The sequence below is a fragment of the Acomys minous genome (genome assembly GCF_964271855.1).
Source record: "Acomys minous genome assembly, chromosome: 2".
Taxonomy (NCBI): domain Eukaryota; kingdom Metazoa; phylum Chordata; class Mammalia; order Rodentia; family Muridae; genus Acomys; species Acomys minous.
The window spans coordinates 47,663,928-47,681,106 of NC_140484.1; the positions used below are offsets into that span (position 1 = coordinate 47,663,928).

At 49.5% G+C, this 17,179-nt stretch overlaps 2 protein-coding genes across 4 annotated transcripts in view; one reads left to right on the forward strand and one right to left on the reverse strand.

The window, feature by feature from the left end:
• The first annotated feature begins 982 nt into the window (after window positions 1-982).
• LOC311589925 (pepsin A-5) lies at window positions 983-9,818 on the forward strand. Its single transcript, XM_084768661.1, has 9 exons — window positions 983-1,038; window positions 2,202-2,364; window positions 3,630-3,747; window positions 3,850-3,968; window positions 5,334-5,533; window positions 6,389-6,505; window positions 8,390-8,534; window positions 8,626-8,724; window positions 9,561-9,818. The coding sequence occupies exons 1-9, from the start codon at window positions 986-988 to the stop codon at window positions 9,711-9,713; spliced, it is 1,167 nt and encodes a 388-aa protein (XP_084624787.1). The 5' UTR covers window positions 983-985; the 3' UTR covers window positions 9,714-9,818.
• A 3,334-nt stretch (window positions 9,819-13,152) lies between these two features.
• The window catches only part of VWCE (von Willebrand factor C and EGF domains), a 32,309-nt gene continuing 28,282 nt past the window's right edge, over window positions 13,153-17,179 (reverse strand). For all 3 annotated transcript variants that reach the window (XM_084772047.1, XM_084772046.1, XM_084772045.1), the window contains one exon: window positions 13,153-14,585. In XM_084772047.1, coding sequence (XP_084628173.1) covers window positions 13,975-14,585 — 611 coding nt within the window. In that variant the 3' untranslated portion in view covers window positions 13,153-13,974. The remainder of the gene's footprint in view (window positions 14,586-17,179) is intronic.

Genomic DNA, 17,179 nt, shown 5'->3' on the forward strand with positions numbered 1-17,179 from the left:
CTACCCACTTTGCCTCCAAGGTTCTGAGCATACTCACCTTGCCCCAGACTGCAAACTCCATGAAGGCAAGGACTGACTGCCTATCCTCTTCTGGTCTTTGGAGAAAATTAAACTTTTAAAAACTAATTCATTTATCGTGGGTACATTTTACACTTTTTAACATCACATTTATTTGTTGGTTTGCTTGTTTGCTTTATGAGGGTAGATGGGCGGGTGCTTGTGTACTACCGTAGAGAAGTATGGATGTTAAAAAAGAGCTTGCAGGGTAGGAGGGCTGGAGAGATGGCTTAGTGGTTAAGAGCATTTGCTGCTCTTCCAGAGGACCCAGGTTCAATTCCCAGCACCTACATAGCAGCTCATAACTGCCTGTAACTCCAGTAACCGAGGATCGACACCTTCACACAGACATACATGTAGGCCAAGTACACAAATTATATTCATAAATATGTAAACACATAAACAAAATAAATAATAATTTTTTTAAAAAAGAAGAGCTTGCAGAAATCAGTTCTATCTCCCCACCATTTGAGTCCTAGATACCAAACTCAGGTTAGCAAACTTTGTCGTCTTTCCCTCCCAGCAATCTGCCCTCTATTGAGGACAGTGGGGACAGTGGAACACACGCCATGGACCAGTTAGGAACTGCGTGAGATCTGAAGGGCAGACACGTACCTGGTGCTTACCTCTGTCACTTTATCCACAGTGTCTTTATCACCAAGTTAGCAAAAGTCTCCCAAGTCTGTGAAGTCAGGTGGCTTGGTGTTAACTTTCTCAGCCACTAAAACTCCCCAGATTCTGAGAATTCTTAGGCCCCTCCTGCCCCGACTGGGGTGAAGATGTTATCGGCATGTTTGCATTGTTTATCAGGCCCCATTAGTGGCCCTCCAGGGGCTGATTAGAGCAGCCAATACTTAACAAGCAGGTTCTCCACTGAGCTTCAGGCCCAGGACGCTTCTCCCAAGCACCTTAAGCCTGGGAAGGGATCATGAAGTGGCTTTGTGTCCTGGGGCTTGTGGCCCTCTCAGAGAGCTTGGTCAAGTAAGTATAAAATGAGTACTATTGGCTGTCTGGCTGGGCTGTTTCTCACCCTTCCAAAACTGCCTGACCCTCTTATTCCCCTGCCCATCCCGGAGTGAAGAAGGAAAGGAAAGCCGCCCTGGCTCTCACAACATTCCGGTGTGCAAGAACACCGCAAAGGCCCAGAAGTCTCAGGGCAAGTCTGCAGGGCCACCCAACTCCAAGGGCACAAGTCACATCAGGGACTATGTGGATGTCACTCCCAGAATCCTTCAATGCACAACTTGGGCAGTTGCAGGGGTATTTCTTCCACCCTGTCCTTGAGATCTTTCTCAGTGTGCCTGTCTGTCTGTCTGTCTGTCTCTGTAGATCTGTATCTATCTTCCCACCTCTCTGAAAGTCTCTGCGTCCACAGACCTCTCTTTCTCTCTCTTTGGGCTTAGGCCACTTTAGCTCTGCTGTTTTCCGTATTTCTCTCATCCCTTACTTCTGATTGAAACAAGATGGGTTCAGAGGGCTGCTTCCACCTGCGTGCAGTGACGCGTGCCTGTAATTCTCAGCTTTTGGGAGGTGGAGACAGGATGGTCAGAAATGTAAGGTCATCCTCAGTGATATATCAAGTTTGATGCCAGCCTAGGACACATAAGTCTCTGTCTCAAAAAGACAAGGAACAAAAACCAAGAAGGAGCCTACTTCCTAGGCTTAGCTTTGATAGTAACTAGCGTGGTGAGGAAAGCCGAGTCACAAAGAAAGGAGGCTGAGGGTAGAATGCTCCATCTTCCATCCCTCCTCCCAGGCTGCTCCAGGAAAGACAGTACACTGAAGAGTGATACCGACAGCTGTCACTGCAGATGGCAGGTGTTCCCCACCCATCACCCCCACCCCCACCCCATCTTCTTTACAGAAAGAGAAGCTGAAAAGTTCAGACGGATGCCAAGGCTTGCTCCAGAGCAAAGATCAGAATCTGGACTGGAAACCAGGCACTCTGACATAGTCTTCCCATTGTGTTCTATGGCCTTTTCCAGTAATAGTCTTCTTTGGAAAACCCATTGCGCAGCTGCAATGCAAGCTGTGGTACCCTGCGCCTCCCCACCATCACCCCCGGCCTGTCGTCGTCCGGGTAGCCTCTTGGTGCCCCATGCGGTTGTCTCTCGCTTAGTTTCCTTCCCAATGCTCATTTAAAGAATCCCTCTGATGAAGATTAAGTCCATGCGAGAAAACCTGCGGGAGAGCCACATGCTGAAGGATTACCTGGAGAAGTACCCTCGCAGCAGCCGTGCCCACGTGCTTCTTGAGCGGCGCAGGAACCCAGCAGTAACTTATGAGCCCATGAGGAACTACCTAGACGTAAGTGTGGCGGGAGATGCGGCTCCCGAACGCCCCCTAGAGCTTCTTTCCAGTACTGTGACCTCTCTGGAGAATACTAAATTAGGGTTGGGGTTCCTAAAGCCAGAAAGGGTAGGGAGGAGGATGGTTCAGCGGTTAAGAACACCTGCTGTTTAAGCGTGAGGTCAGTTCAAATCCCTATCATCCACGTAAAGTACAAGTTGGATGTAGCCGCATGCACCTCTCACCCCAGCGTGGTGGGAGCAGAAACAGGAGAGTAGCTGGGGGTTTGTAGCCTGCCAGCCTAGGTTATGTTCAGTGAGAGATCCTATCTCAAAGGATCTCTATCTGGGGCTCTGCTGGCTGGTTGGACCAAGCAATGACCACTTACTACCACACAGACGCCATGTTCTACGCGATGGAAGTCACTGGGTTCCTGGACTTTTGTTCTTTTTCACCTAGCTGAATCCGTGGGCCCCAATGGCAACTCAAATTAGGTGTTTCAGGTAGAGGAGTCCCCGCCCCTACAGACTCAGATTTCAACCAATGAGCAGTTAGGGAGCTCTGAGATGGGCTGCCATCTAGCAAGATGGCGTTTCTGATGAGCAAAACCTAGTTTCTTTCTTTCTTTGGGTTTTTTGTTTGTTTGTTTGTTTTTTGTTTTTCCAAACAGTTCTCACGGTGTAATTCCAGCTGTCCTGGACCTTGCTATGCAGGCCAGGCTGGCCTCCAACTCACAGGGAAGCACCTGCCTCTGCCTCCTGAGTGCTGGGATTAAGGGCATGTGCCACCACACCTGATTAAGCCTGGTTTCTGACAGCCGAGCCAGAGAAACAGGCAGAAAACAAATGTCAGCTGGGCACAGTGGTTCATGCCCATAACCCCAGCAATCAGAAGACTGAGGCAGGAGAATCATGAGTTTGTGACCATCATGAGAGACATAGTGAGACCTAACCAAAAGAGGGAGGAAAAGAGGGGAGGAAAGGCAGATGGTGTAAGTAAATGCCCAATGAGAGGGCTGATAGCGCCCTTGATAGAAAGCAAAGAGTACAGAGGCCTGGAGTGACTCAAGAAGGCAGCCTGGAGGATGCGCTCAGGCTGGACCCTGACAGGTGGGAAGAATTTAAGACCTTTGGGAGAGGATAGAGTGTTCCTAAAAGGAAACCCTGGTTTGAGCAGTGGCTTGGCTGGCAGTGTAGACAGCGCTGTAGAGGCAGGCACCCTAGAAGCCAGGGGACAGATGAGGCAGCCAGGCTGGCCCTCGCCACAGCCCTCCTCTCCTGCAGATGGTCTATATTGGTATCATCGGCATCGGCACACCCCCTCAGGAGTTCAAGGTTGTCTTGGATACTGGTTCTTCCGACCTGTGGGTACCATCCATCTACTGCTCTAGCCCAGCCTGCGGTGAGCATTCTGACCTGCCCTTGCCCCGGCCCCGGCCCCTCCCCAACCCTGCCTTGCCTTTCATCAGCACACCTGAGGGTCATCTCCTGTCTTGTCCTGCAGCTCACCACAAGGCCTTCAACCCTCTGCGGTCTTCTACCTTCCTGGTCTCAGGCCGGCCTGTGAATGTCGCCTACGGCTCAGGAGAGATGTCAGGATTTCTTGCCTATGACACTGTCAAGGTAGCCTGGGAGGCAGAGGATGCCACGGGGCTGGCTCTGGGTGTGAACACGGAGGGCAGGACAAGCTGGGAGTGCCTTTCTGCTCCTGCTGGCCACCTACCTTGTGGAGCTCCAACCCCCACCCCTTCCTGGCACAGGTGTCCAAGGCTCAGATTTGTAGGGGAGCATAAGTTGGTTCTGCCAGTAGCAGAGAGAAAGTGCTGTGTAAAAACAAACAGCTTGCACACTCCACATTGTTCCAGACCATCGGCTGGTCACATACTTCAAAAATAACTCCGTTAGTTTTCTCAATAAGCAGACATTGCTAGAGCGTCACTCCCCAGGCAAGTGAACAAAGAGCCAGTGCCTTGTCCAAAGTTACAAAGCTGGTAAGCCAAAGACTCAGAGCAAGTAGGCAAGTGGGAAGTGCTTTCGAGGCACAGCTGTGTGGTTTAGGCCTCCAGGAGCAACCAAGGCCCCTTGAGTTCCCAAGCAGGGAAAGCAGCTTCAGGAAAGCCATGTTCCATCAAAAGGCTCTTACCCTGGGAAGCCATGGAGGCCTTTGAGAATTGCCAAATCCCAAAGTATGCACATGCATGAACACACACCTGCGCGCACACACACACGCTTTTCCAAGTCTGAATATTCCTAAGAACCCTGGTAGCTTAGGCATGGTAACACACACCTTTGTGTTTTTTTTGGGGGGGGGGGATTTTTGTTTATTTGTTTTTCAAGACAGGGTCTCTCTGTGTTAGCCTTGACTGTTCTGGACTCGCTTGGCTGGCTTTGTAGACTAGGCTGGCTTTGAACTCACACCAATCTACCTGTCTCTGCCTCCTGAGTGTTGGGATTAAAGGCCTGCGCCACCACGCCTGGCCTGACACACACCTTTGATTCCACCACTCCAGAAGGCAGAGAGGCAGGCAGAGCTCTGTGAATTCAAGGCTAGCCTGGTCCACATAGCAAGTTCCAGGCCAGCTAGAGACACATAGCGAGCCCAGTCTTCAAAACAGAACTCAACCCAACACTTGGCTATAGCAGGCTCCCACCTCCCAAGGGTGCAGAAAAGACCAGCACGGAAGGAGACGCCCTTCTCTCCACTGATGGTCAAGTGTGATCCATCTGGTCACTCCCAGCATTTGGAAAAGACTATAAAGCCAGGTGACATCTCGGGTATGGTGGTCAGTGACAACTCACAACACCACAGGGGAGCTGCCTGCCCACTCCTGCCTGGGGTTCACATCCAAGTGGCCCATGGCAATGGCCAGGACTCCATTATACCCTGTGGCTCAGACCATCTCCCCATGCACTCCCACCCAAGCTCAGCTGTACCACAGCCCCAGGTTCACAGCCTTATTTGAGGATGCCCTTTTCTCTTTCTCACAGATTGGGGACCTCAAGGTTGTGGCCCAGGCATTTGGCCTGAGCCTAGAGGAACCAGGAAGTTTCATGGAATACGCAGTCTTCGATGGTATCCTGGGGCTAGGCTACCCCGACCTTGGCCTTCAGGGAATCACACCTGTCTTTGACAACCTGTGGATGCAAGGCCTCATCCCCCAGAATCTCTTTGCCTTCTACCTGAGCAGGTGAGCCTATACCAGAGCAGCCCTTATTCTAGGCTATCAGTTGCATTAAAAACTGTTGACCCTCCGACCCTGAAGGTTCCTTAGACATAGCCTAGCCCAGGCATTTGCCTGCTATGTCCTGGACACCGAATCTGGCTCATTATTTGCTTCTCTAAATAAGGTCCCATTGGATCCTGTGTTTCCATCTTGCCTCTGTCTGCTCTTGCACCGCAGCACAGCAGTAGCATTGAGCCATTCAGTAGAGATGAATGTTTCCCAGTGTGCGCAGCCTCCAGCGCTGGGCCCTTTCTGGAGAACTTGCTGACCCCTTTAGTCCCATATCTTTAATCAAAGATGAGAAAACAAAGGTTGGGGGGAAGGGCTTTGCCCAGGATTGTTACGATTAATTGTATCTGTTGGGCCTAGGAAGCCAGTAACTGACACAAAGAGACTGAAATGTAATTCAAAGCTGTTAGCTAATACTCCGCTGGGCAGAATCTAAACTGCTACTAATCTTAACAATAATCTAAAAAGATTCTGGATGCAGAATCTTTCAACCATAAAGTTACTCTAGTTTCCAGAGAGGTTCAAATGCTCCACAGAATGGCAGGGAGTCCAGAGTCCAGCTCTACAGCCAATTATCCACATTTGGACCTCACCTTTGCCACTCATGAGCTGTGTAAGTGACCCAGAGCAGGTACACGGCCCTCCTTGCCTTAATTTCCCTGTCCTCCTAAGGAAGGCTCTGTGTGTGTGGACGGGTACACTGGCAATACTAAGCAATGCTGGCAGGGTCAGGTATACTGCAAAGTCTAAGGGACTCAGCCCACTAATCTCCACAGAGCAGTAAGCCCCTCCCCCTCATCTTCCTTTCAGCAAGGATGAGAAGGGCAGCATGCTGATGCTGGGTGGAGTGGACCCCTCCTACTACCGTGGAGAGCTTCAGTGGGTACCAGTGTCCAAGCCCAGCTATTGGCAATTAGCTGTGGACAGGTAAGTGCCTGCCTAATTCCTGCCCCATGTACACACACACACACACAGAGTAACACACACACACACAGTAACACAGGCCCAGGCCCATGCATAGCAGAACCTGCACTTACAACCACACACAAGGTCACTGACATGTACCAACACCTGGAGTCACAAGGCAGTCACACAAAAACAGAAGCCTGCACATGACATGTACAACCACGGAGACACACATACAGCAGTGCCACATACTGACACACACCGACAGCCAGTCTCCAGCACCATAGAACACACCCCTTGAAGCCACACCTATGACGCCTCCAGGTCTCCTCAGCAGAACTGCAGCCAGGGGAAGGTGGTCAGGCCTGGGTCTAGAACACTAAGTGAAAAACAGGGCATCTACAGACCTGGATGGGCAGGAGTCTCTGGAAAAGGCCTAAGCAGAGGAGGATGGATGGGAAGCATGGTCTGGAACCCCTAAAATGAGGTGGGAGTTGGGGGTATCCTACCATACTACATAGAGTCACAGTGAGTGACCACCATCCTGGTTAACCCAGAACTTGGAGCTTCCTGTCTAAAGGCCCAGGTGAAGTCCTGAGCCCACAGTGAGATTATCACACCAGATAACAGACAGGAGAGGAGACAAGTCCCCATCCTCAGATCTGCTCAGCCACGCAGCGGGCTAGGGGTGGGAACAGAGAGGCGGGCACCTGGGAACCTAAAACATCTGAGCACATGGGGAAATACATTGATCAGACTCTGCACAGAGTCACCAGTGCACAGAGTCACCAGACGAAAGCGTCAGCATCCTTCAGGGACATCGGCAGCCTGGCCATCTGCGTGGGCTTGCTGGGACACTGCCTGGATGGGAACATCAACACAGAAGCAGTCAGCTGGAGAGATGGCCTCTTCTGCAACAAATGGCTGCATTTTTGCCTGCTGTGGACTGTGTGATGCACACAGGGACCTGCCTTCATTCCAAAGAAGCTGTGGCGTTGGCCAGGCACAAGTGTTCCTTGTTCCTTGTTCATTTCTCAGTTCATTCATTTATCCACTCATGCATATATACTCTGAGCATCACTGTATGAGGCGCCTGAGGGAGGTACTTAGTGGCCGTGCCATCCAATAGTGCGTGTGTACACAAACCAGGGAATCCTGCAACAGCGGGTCGCCACCTCACTCTTTGCTAGAAACAAGTAAGAGGAATGGAAGGAGCCAAGAGAGGGACTGAATTGAATCTGCAGCTGAAAGAGATGACAGTTAGGCTGCAACTTGGAAGATGATGATGAGAAACCAGCTAGACGAAGGGGGCCTGTGCAAATGGTCCAGAGGTGAGAAACAGATGGGTGCATTCAGTTACTGAAAGGACGGTACTGGTGAGATAGCTCAGCTGGTAGACTGCGAGCCTAGTATGTGGAAAACCCTGCATTTGACCCCCCAGCATCAAATAAGCCAGATGTGATGGGGCACATCTGTAATCCCAGTACTTGGGAAACAAAGGCAGGAGAATCAGAAGTATCCCCCTTGACTAGAAAAATGAGCTTGAGGCCAGCTGGGGCTATGTAAGCCTTGTCTCAAAACAAACAAACAAAAACCAGACACAGCGCCTGAAAAGACAGCAGGTGTGGTGGCATCCAGGTCTGTAGATGCCCTGTCTTTCACTTAGTGTTCTAGCTACTGGAGAGGCTGAAGCAGAGGGGTCATTTGAGCTCAGATATGGGAGACTAGCTCAGAAAACACGGTCAGAATCTTTACTCTAAATAAACAAACAACTGTAAATCAATCAGAAAAAGCTAAAGTAACCATGCAAGAGGGTGGGTGTGGAAAACTGAAGAGCTGAAGCCAAGGAAGGGACTACGGTGCTGTGTAGTGATCCTGGTGTCCTCTTTGGCCCCTGCTTCTCAGCATCTCCATGAATGGGGAGGTCATTGCCTGTGACGGTGGCTGCCAAGGGATTGTGGACACAGGGACCTCCTTGTTGTCTGGGCCCCGAAACTCCATTCTTAACATCCAGAATCTCATTGGTGCCAAGGCTTCTGGTGATGGCGAGGTAAAGGGTCACATGGGAGGGCCGCTGTGGGTTCTCCACACATTGCTGCAGAAGAGGCTGGGCTAACCTCCGAGTTCCCCCTCTTTGACAGTACGTCCTCAAGTGCGACACCATCAACACCCTACCTGATATTGTCTTCACCATCAACGGTGTTACCTACCCAGTGCCTGCCAGTGCCTACATCCGGAAGGTGAGGAATCCCACAGTGGGGCTGTTCTTCAAGTCCTGGGAATATCAGGAATCACCAGGCTTGGGCTTCTGTGGAAAAGGAAGGTGCACCCTGCTGGTCAGGATGTGCCATTACAGGTGCCACCAGCTGGACAAAGGCTGCCCACACAACCATCTTGACCCCAGAAGCCAGCCTGGCATTCCTTCTTCCTCCTTCCATCAATATTGAGAGACCAGCAAGGCACGGTGGCATCACTGTGTTTCCCAGGTTGCAGAGGAAAGATGAGGGTAGCATGAAATGCAGGGTGGTCTAGATAGGGTCATGTGAACAGGACCTTGGGGGACCATGTGGAGAGGCAGCTGGGTTAGATGGGTCTGCACACAAGGGACGTGGAGGAGAGTGTGCCAGTCCAAAGGGGAGAAGGAAAGGCCTGCCCTGCAGAGGAAGTGGCTGAACCAAGCTCTGGGGGTGGGGGGTGGGGAGGGGAGGAGTGGGCAGGTGTGAGGGAGTTACAATTTGTCCTTTTCCCAGTTGTACAAGCCACTCTGCAGCAGCCATAAAGAGCCACACAGTTCCCTGAAAGGAGGTCACAAAGCCGAGTGGCCTGGGGAGGTAGCTCAATTGGTAGAGTGTTTGCCTACAATACAGGAAGCTCTAAGGTCAGTCCCCAACACTGCATAAAACTGCCATGGTATGCACACCCGTCACCCCCAAGCTTGGGTGGCTGAGGTAGAAATTCAAGGTCATCCTCAGCTCCATAGTGAGTGTGAAGCCAAGTGGGCAACATGACACCCTGGCTCAAAGAGAAGAAGCTGAGCAGCTGCCGCTGAGCTCATATATCGCCCCCTCTTTTCCAGGAACATTCACACAAATGCTATAGCAACTTTGAGGAAGGCGTAGATGACCCATCCAACCCTGACATGTGGGTGCTGGGGGATGTTTTCCTGAGGCTGTATTTCACCGTGTTCGATCGAGCAAATAACAGGATCGGTCTGGCTCCTGCTGCGTGAATGCTGGCCCTCCTTCAGGGAGTAGCCAGACAAACACACACACACACACACACACCAACACACATGTGAATGCTCACGGAGCATTCCCATCCTGGGATGCTGGCCCGAGCTATTGGAGCTCTGCAAAGCCCTGATCTGGGTAGGAAATAAAAATTGCATTCATAAAGCCAATGATGCTAATGGCTGCTCTCTCTGGGTCAACGAGGCATGTTGGAGTTAGTTTTGGTTTGGTTTAGTTTTTAAGACAGGGTATCACTCTGTAGCTCAGGCTAGCCTAGAACTCACTGTTATAGACTAAGCAGATCTCCCACATTCAGCACTCCTCCTACCTCAGCCTCCAGAATTCTGGGAAGCAAGACTCCACCATGTAGTCTCCATGGTAAGAGAGGTCAGGTCCAGCCAGCATGAATGAAGAGAAAGACTTTAGGATGGAAGGTGCAGAAAACAACAGCCATGGGCCCTGGAAGTCAGAGCATCTGTTCCCTCCCTCGCTCCCTTTGATTCTCTTTGCCTCTCAGCTTCTTTCTCTTGTCTTTGGAAATCAAAGACTTTGCTGATACCAGCCCCAGGACTTCACATGTGAAGGTATCTAAGCAGGAAAGGCTCAGATTAAAAAACAAAAAAACAAAACAAAACAAAACAAAAAACAGCATAGCAGAGAGAACTCTGATTGGTCCACTAGGAGTATCTATCTGGACCAAATATTTTGGACAGAGGGGAAAGAGATGGTCTCGTCTGTGACCTGGAGGTGATTGGAAGTTTTGTTTTGTTTTTAAGTTTTATTTATTTATTATCTATACAGTATTCTGCCCACCACATATGTGCTTGCACACCTGAAGAGGGCACCAGATCTCACTGTAGATGATTGTGAGCCACCATGTGGTGGCTAGGAATTGAACTCAGGACTTCTGGAAGAACAGACAGTGCTCTTAACCTCTGAGCCATCTCTCCAGCCCCTGGAAGTTTTATTTGGAACCACGGGGCTGAAATGAGGAATGGTCACTGAGAAAAGTGGCAAAGGATGTTCTAGGCAGATAAGAGGGCTTAATCAGACTCTTCTGGTGTCTACCCCTTTCCCATTCAGAAAGATGCTTAAAGGATAATTAAACACAGCTTCTGGATGTTGGGCCTGGTGGCACACATCAGTAATCTCAGCACCTGGAGAGGCTGAGGCAGGAGGCTCCACAACCTTCAAGCCTTTCTGGGCTATAGAGTGAGTTCAAGGCCAGCCTGGGTAATTTGGCAATACTCTGTCTCCAACCAAGAGGTAAAAGAGGGTCTGGAGAGATGGCACCACATACTGTTCTATCAGAGGACCAGACTTAGATCCCAGTACACAAACAACTGAATTCTACCTCCAAAAGATCTGGTACCCACTGCTGGCCTCCATTGGTGCCCTCATGTATGTGTGCAGACAGACATACCCATAAACAAAACCTTAAAAAAAAAAAAAAAGGTAAAGGGACGACTGGAGGGGGTGGATTGAGAGATGTCTCAGAGGTTAAGAGCACCTTCTCCTCTCCCAGAGGTCCTGAGTTCAACTCCCAGCGACCACATGGTAGCTCACAGCCATCTATGGTGAGGTCTGGTGCCCTCTTCTGGTGTGCAGGTGTACATGAAGGCAGAACACTGCATACGTAATAAATAAATCTTAAAAAAAAAAAAAAGGACTGGGGCTACAGCTTAGTGGTAGACTACTTGGTTGGTATCAGCAAAGCACCAGGTTCAATCATGAGTAGCTGCCACCTACCCACCAAAAAAGGTTATTATTTGAGGTGAGCCATCCCAAACCTTTCTGGGCACAGCTGTTGGAACACTTGATTTAGACTGTCAAAACCTGACATACTTATGGGCTGGAGAGATGGCCCAGCAGTTAAGAGCAGTTGTTCCTCTTGCAGAGGACCTGGGTTTGGTTCCCAGCACCCACCTGGTAGCTCACAACCACCTGTAACACCAATTCCTGAGGATGCAGTGTCTTCTTCTGACCTCCATGTAGGCACATGGTATATATATATGCAGGCAAAACACTTAAATAAATCTTTTTTAAAACCCTTTTTAAAACAAAAGAGGGTGTGTTTAACTTGGGATGCCTTTTTCTACAAGCCCAGTCTGGACAGGAAGCAAAGGGAGCAAGAAGGGGGCTGGAGAGATGGCTCAGTGGTTAAGAGTTCCACCTGCTCTTCCAGAGGTCCTGAGTTCAATTCCCAGCAACCACATGGTGGCTCACAACCATCTATAATGTGATCTGATGCCCTTTTTGGCAGATAAAGCATTCATATACAAATAAAGTTTAGAAGATATTTTTTTTTAAAAAAGGGAGGAAGAAGAACAAAGCAACACTCAGGACCTGTTTCAATACATCACACTGCAAAAGCTGTTGCTCAGCATCAGCTCATGCGGTCCACAGTCACTGGGCATCTACTTGTCAGGCCTGTGGTGGTACACCCTGGATAGAACCCCCCCTGGGAACTTGCCTTTGAGTCACAGACACAGGCCAAGGGACAGTACAGTGGCGGGAGACGTCACAGAGCCAGGAGGGATGACATGAGGAATTTTTCAAGTAGCGGGAGGAAGGACTTCCAGGCCACACACAATGTGCACAGAGGCTACAAGGTCTGAAAGGACAACACAAAAGAACCACCCACCTGCCTCCCTACAATGGTCCCAGAGACCATCTGTCCTCAGAGTTCATCTGTCCTTGGCCCCCATCCCCACCTCCAGTGTCCCTCACCGTGACAGCAGGAAAAAAGAGGTGTTATCCTCTGGTCCTATGTAAAGACAATGAATTAATCATAAAAACCTTCAGAGCTCAGCTTGTCGCGTAGGGTCGTGATCCACTCCCATTTAAAGCATGACAGACACAAGACAGACGGTGACACTCGGAGTAAGTCAGGTGTTCTAGAGAAGGCAGTTCTCCCAGGAACTTAGCCAATGCTTAGATAAAGGAAGTAAATTTAAACATTTCTGTTTTGCTTTTGGTGTTGTTTTGGGGAATGAATGTTTTGTTTGTTTTTTAGGAGGGGGTAATTGCTGTTGTTTTTGAGACAGGGTCTCCCTACATAACCCTGGCTCTCCTGGAACTATGTAGACCAAGCTAGCTTAGAACTAAGAGATCTGCCTGCTTTTGCCTCACAAGGGCCAGCATTAAAGGTATGTGCCACCATGCACTGTGAATTCAAGGCCAACCTGGTCTACAAAGGAAGTCCAGGACAGCCAAAGCTACACAGAGAAACCCTGTCTCAAAAAACCTGAAAAAAGAAACAGCCACTGGTGTGGGTCAGCTAAGTGCTGACACTTTCTGGCCATTGTGAGTACTACACACAGACACTGATGCAGGCATCACTGTATCTGGTTTTACTCATCCCTTCTAACCTGTGTGGTTACTTAGCAACGCACACAAAGTTGACTGCTTTTAGCTGACCTGCTTTAAACCTGTTAATCCCACTGTGGCAAATATGTTTATTTACTAATTTATTAGCTATAAATTATTTTTTGACTGTAATGATTTTCCCATGGAATCTACATATAACAGGAAAAGTTGGAAGCAACCCCCACCCCCACTCAGATTCTACAAGCAGGGAATTAGAAACAGGAAGTCATCTACTGCTGTAAAAGTGGTGAGTCTGGACTACATAGAAAACAATAAGGAGCGAGCTCTGGCCCTCACTCACCAGACCCTGGCCCCACCCCCACTGGCCGTGACAGCCCAATTTCACACATTGATCTTCTGAGCAGCTGTGCCCTGCCCTGGACTGTGAACTTGTGAGGACAGAGTTAGCAGCCTGGTGTTTAAATTAGAGGTGGGGACATAGCGTATGTTCTGAGCACATCTTGGAATGAACGATGAACGTTATGTGAAATCAGTGTTGAAAACAAAGCCTCATGACAGCCATGGTGCCTAGTGACATCAAGGTCAAGAGTGTGCAGTGACAGGATTACACTAGGCATGACTCTGCCTGAGCAAGAGTGGGCACTGCTGACGTAATACATCAGGGCCGCTCGAACCAAAACCACAGACAAGGGTAGGGCTAAACAGAAATTTACGATCTCACAGCTCTGGAGGCTAAAAGTCCAAAGTCAAGGATGTGTGGAAGTCAAGCCTAGCCAAAGTCAAAGGCTATTTCTTCTGCAGCCTCTCTCCTTGATTTAAAGATAGACCATCTCATTCTAAGGTCTCTGAACCCACTGGGTTTACCCCCGGGGGTCACACACACACCAGGCCATTGGGAGAGATCTATCTGGCATGTCCCCTGCATGGTGATCAGGTGGTAGGCTCTTCCTTCTCTGAGGTGTCTGTTGTGGGCTGTTGGGGAGCAGGGTTGTGAGTGTCCAGGAGAGCTGCAGAGAGCCTTGGAGGCCTCAAAGTGGTGGTGAGGGTCTCTGACAGGTCAGGATTATTCCTTGAAGGTGCTTCTGCCTCAGTCAAGTGAGTGGCAGACAGAGGCCACCGGAATGCTACCTGAGCCCCAAAGGTTGAGGAAGAGCTCTCCAGGGTGACAGGTGACCAAGAAGTCCCTGGAATGTCTGGAGGTAGAGTGGAGGGTCCAGGAGAGACAGAAGACCTTGATGAAGGCTCAAGAGGCTGGGAGGCTCCAGGCTCCCCCAGAAATGTGCCCTCTGGCTCCAACAGGGATGAAGATGAAGTCTGGGCTGCTGGCAGGCCTGGGGGTGCAGTCTGTACGTTAGATAGGTTTGTTCTTAGGAGAAGCTGCAGGAGCTGGACCATGGGTCTTGCCGGGGATGCTGATGGGGGCCCTGGGCAGGAGCTACAGTTGGCAGGGACTTCCGTGTTTCCACGGGGGCTCCGAGCAGCTTTGACAAGGTCTCCATGAGGGGAGGGTTGCTGTTTTTCTTCTGGAGGAAACAGGGAATCTAGACAGAGAAGAGAAACAGAGTCACAAGGGTTCACTCTAGTTTAATGTACCATTCTGGGGATAGATGTCATACTCCATCCTCAGAGGGGACTCAGTGTACCTGGTGAGGACCATAATGACCTGCCTCCGACCTCCATGGACGGAAGCCTGGAAAGAGGCCAGGAATGGAGCCGGGCATTGGTGGTACACGCCTTTAATCCCAGAACTTGGGAGGCAGAGTCAGGCAGATTGCTGTAAGTTCGAGGCCAGCCTGGTCTAGAAAGTGAGTCCAGGACAGCCAAGTATACACAGAGAAACCTTGTCTCGAAAAGCCAAAAAAAAAAAAAAAAAGAAAAGAAAAGAAAAGAAAAGAAAAGAAAAACAACCCAGGAATGAAAGTGAACAGTTCACTAAGGTGACCCTCCCAGGAACTTGCAGTGTGATTTTAGGAAAATGTCTCCTCTTTGGGTCTTACTTTCCCCCCATGTAGAGGAGTGCTAGAGAGAGAAAAAAAGATAGGAAAGAGAAAATGTAGTACCAGACCTCTGTTTTCCCACTTGCAAAATGGGCATCCCACAAGACTGAGGGCCAGATGCAAGACTGCACAGGATGTCTTAGCCTAAACCCTCAGGCCAGCTATAGTCTGCAGGTGTCAATGACACCTCACCTTGGGTGCACCAATGACAGCAGATGCATATCACTCTGCTGTGGGGTGTTGCTAGAGGGAAAATGGATATGTGGAATCAGAGAATACAGGAATGCTGTATGTTCTACTCAACTTTGCTAGAAACCTAAAGCTATCCAAAAATAGACAATCTACTTTTGTAAAAAATTTTTGAAACAGTATTCCATATAGCCAAAGATGACTTGAACTTTTTTTTTTTAAGACAGAATCTCTCTATGTAGCCTTGGCTGTCATGGAACTTAGTATATAGACCATGCTGGCCTTGAACTCACAGAGATCTGCCTGCCTGCTGGAATTAAAGGCTTGTGCCACCTAGCCAAGCAAACTTGAACTTTTAATCCTCCTGCTTTAGGATTATGGGCATGCACCACTAGGTGCATTAGGTAATGCCTGTGGAGCTGGGGGCTGGACCAGGGCTTCGTGCATACCAGACAAGGGCAGTGAACACTGAGTAAATGAATCACATTCTCAGCCTGCCACCTCTCCTTATCCTGTAAGGGTGTATGGTTCATGGGAGGAAAGGAAGCTAAGCAAAAAGAAACTAGCCAGTGAAAACCAAGAAGGCATGAACATTAAGAAAGGCTTGCCGGCCGTGGTGGCGCACGCCTGTAATCCCAGCACTCAGGAGGCAGAGGCAGGCGGATCTCTGTGAGTTCGAGGCCAGCCTGGTCTACAAAGTGAGTCCAGGACAGCCAAGGCTACACAGAGAAACCCTGTCTCAAAAAAACCAAAAAAAAAAAAAAGAAAGAAAGGCTTGCCTGGGCTGGAAAGATGGCTCAGAGGTTAAGAGCACTGTCCAAAGGTCCTGGAGTTCAATTCCCAGCAACCACATGGTGGCTCACAACCATCTATAATGAGAGCTGGTGCCCTCTTCTGGCATGCGGGCAGAACACTGTATACATAAAAATAAATAAAGCTTTAAAAAAGAAAGAAAGAAAGAAAGAAAGAAAGAAAGAAAGAAAGAAAGAAAGAAAGAAAGAAAGAAAAAGAAAGAAAGAAAGGCTTGCTTGAGCAGGGTATGGTGGCGCACGGCTTTAATCCCAGCACTCAGGAGGCATAGGCAGGTGGATCTCTGTGAGTTCGAGGCCAGCCTGGTCTACAAAGTTCCAGGACAGCCAGGGCTATTACACAGAGAAACCCTGTCTTAAAAACAAACAGACAAAAAACAAAGGTTTGCCTGAGGAGGGGTGGATGCTCCTGCGCCCACTGCTGTACTGTGAAAGTCCTCCAGAGGGCAGCTGCACATAGAAATCATTGAGTCATATGCTTGTGGGGTTTTTTGGTTCATTAAGTTGTTTTTGTTTTTGTTTTGTTTGGTGTGTATGTGTGTGTGTGGTGTGGTGTGGTGTGGTATGTTTTGGATTTCAGTTTTGTTGTTGTTTTGGTTTTTCGAGACAGGGTTTTCCTGTGTAGCCTTGACTGTCCTGGACTTGCTTTGTAGTCCAGGCTGGCCTTGAACTCACAGAGATCCACCTGCCTCTGCTTCTCTAGTGCTGGGAGTAAAGTTGGGTGCCACCACCAATGCTGCTGCTGCTGCTGCCACCACCACTGCTGCCACCCTGACTCTCTTGTGTTATTTTTAAGTCATCAAATAGAAGCAATCCCATTCTCTTTCAATGAAACAGTGATATTCCTTTTACAGAGAGCTGTGAGTGGGAATAGGGGTGTGGTGAGCAGAGCTGAAGTAGTGCATTCTGGGAAAAGAAGTTGGCTTAGCATGTGTCCTCTTTGGGTCTTAGTTCCCCCACATGGAGAAATGCCAGGAAGCAAAGGATAAGAAAAATCTAGTACCACCAATTAAAAAACGTCCTTCCCACAGGGTGTGGTGGTGCATGCCTTTAATCCCAGCACTCAGGAGAGCGAGGCAGACAGATCTCTGTGAGTTCAAGGCCATCCTGGTCGATAATGGGAGTCTAGGACAGCCAGGG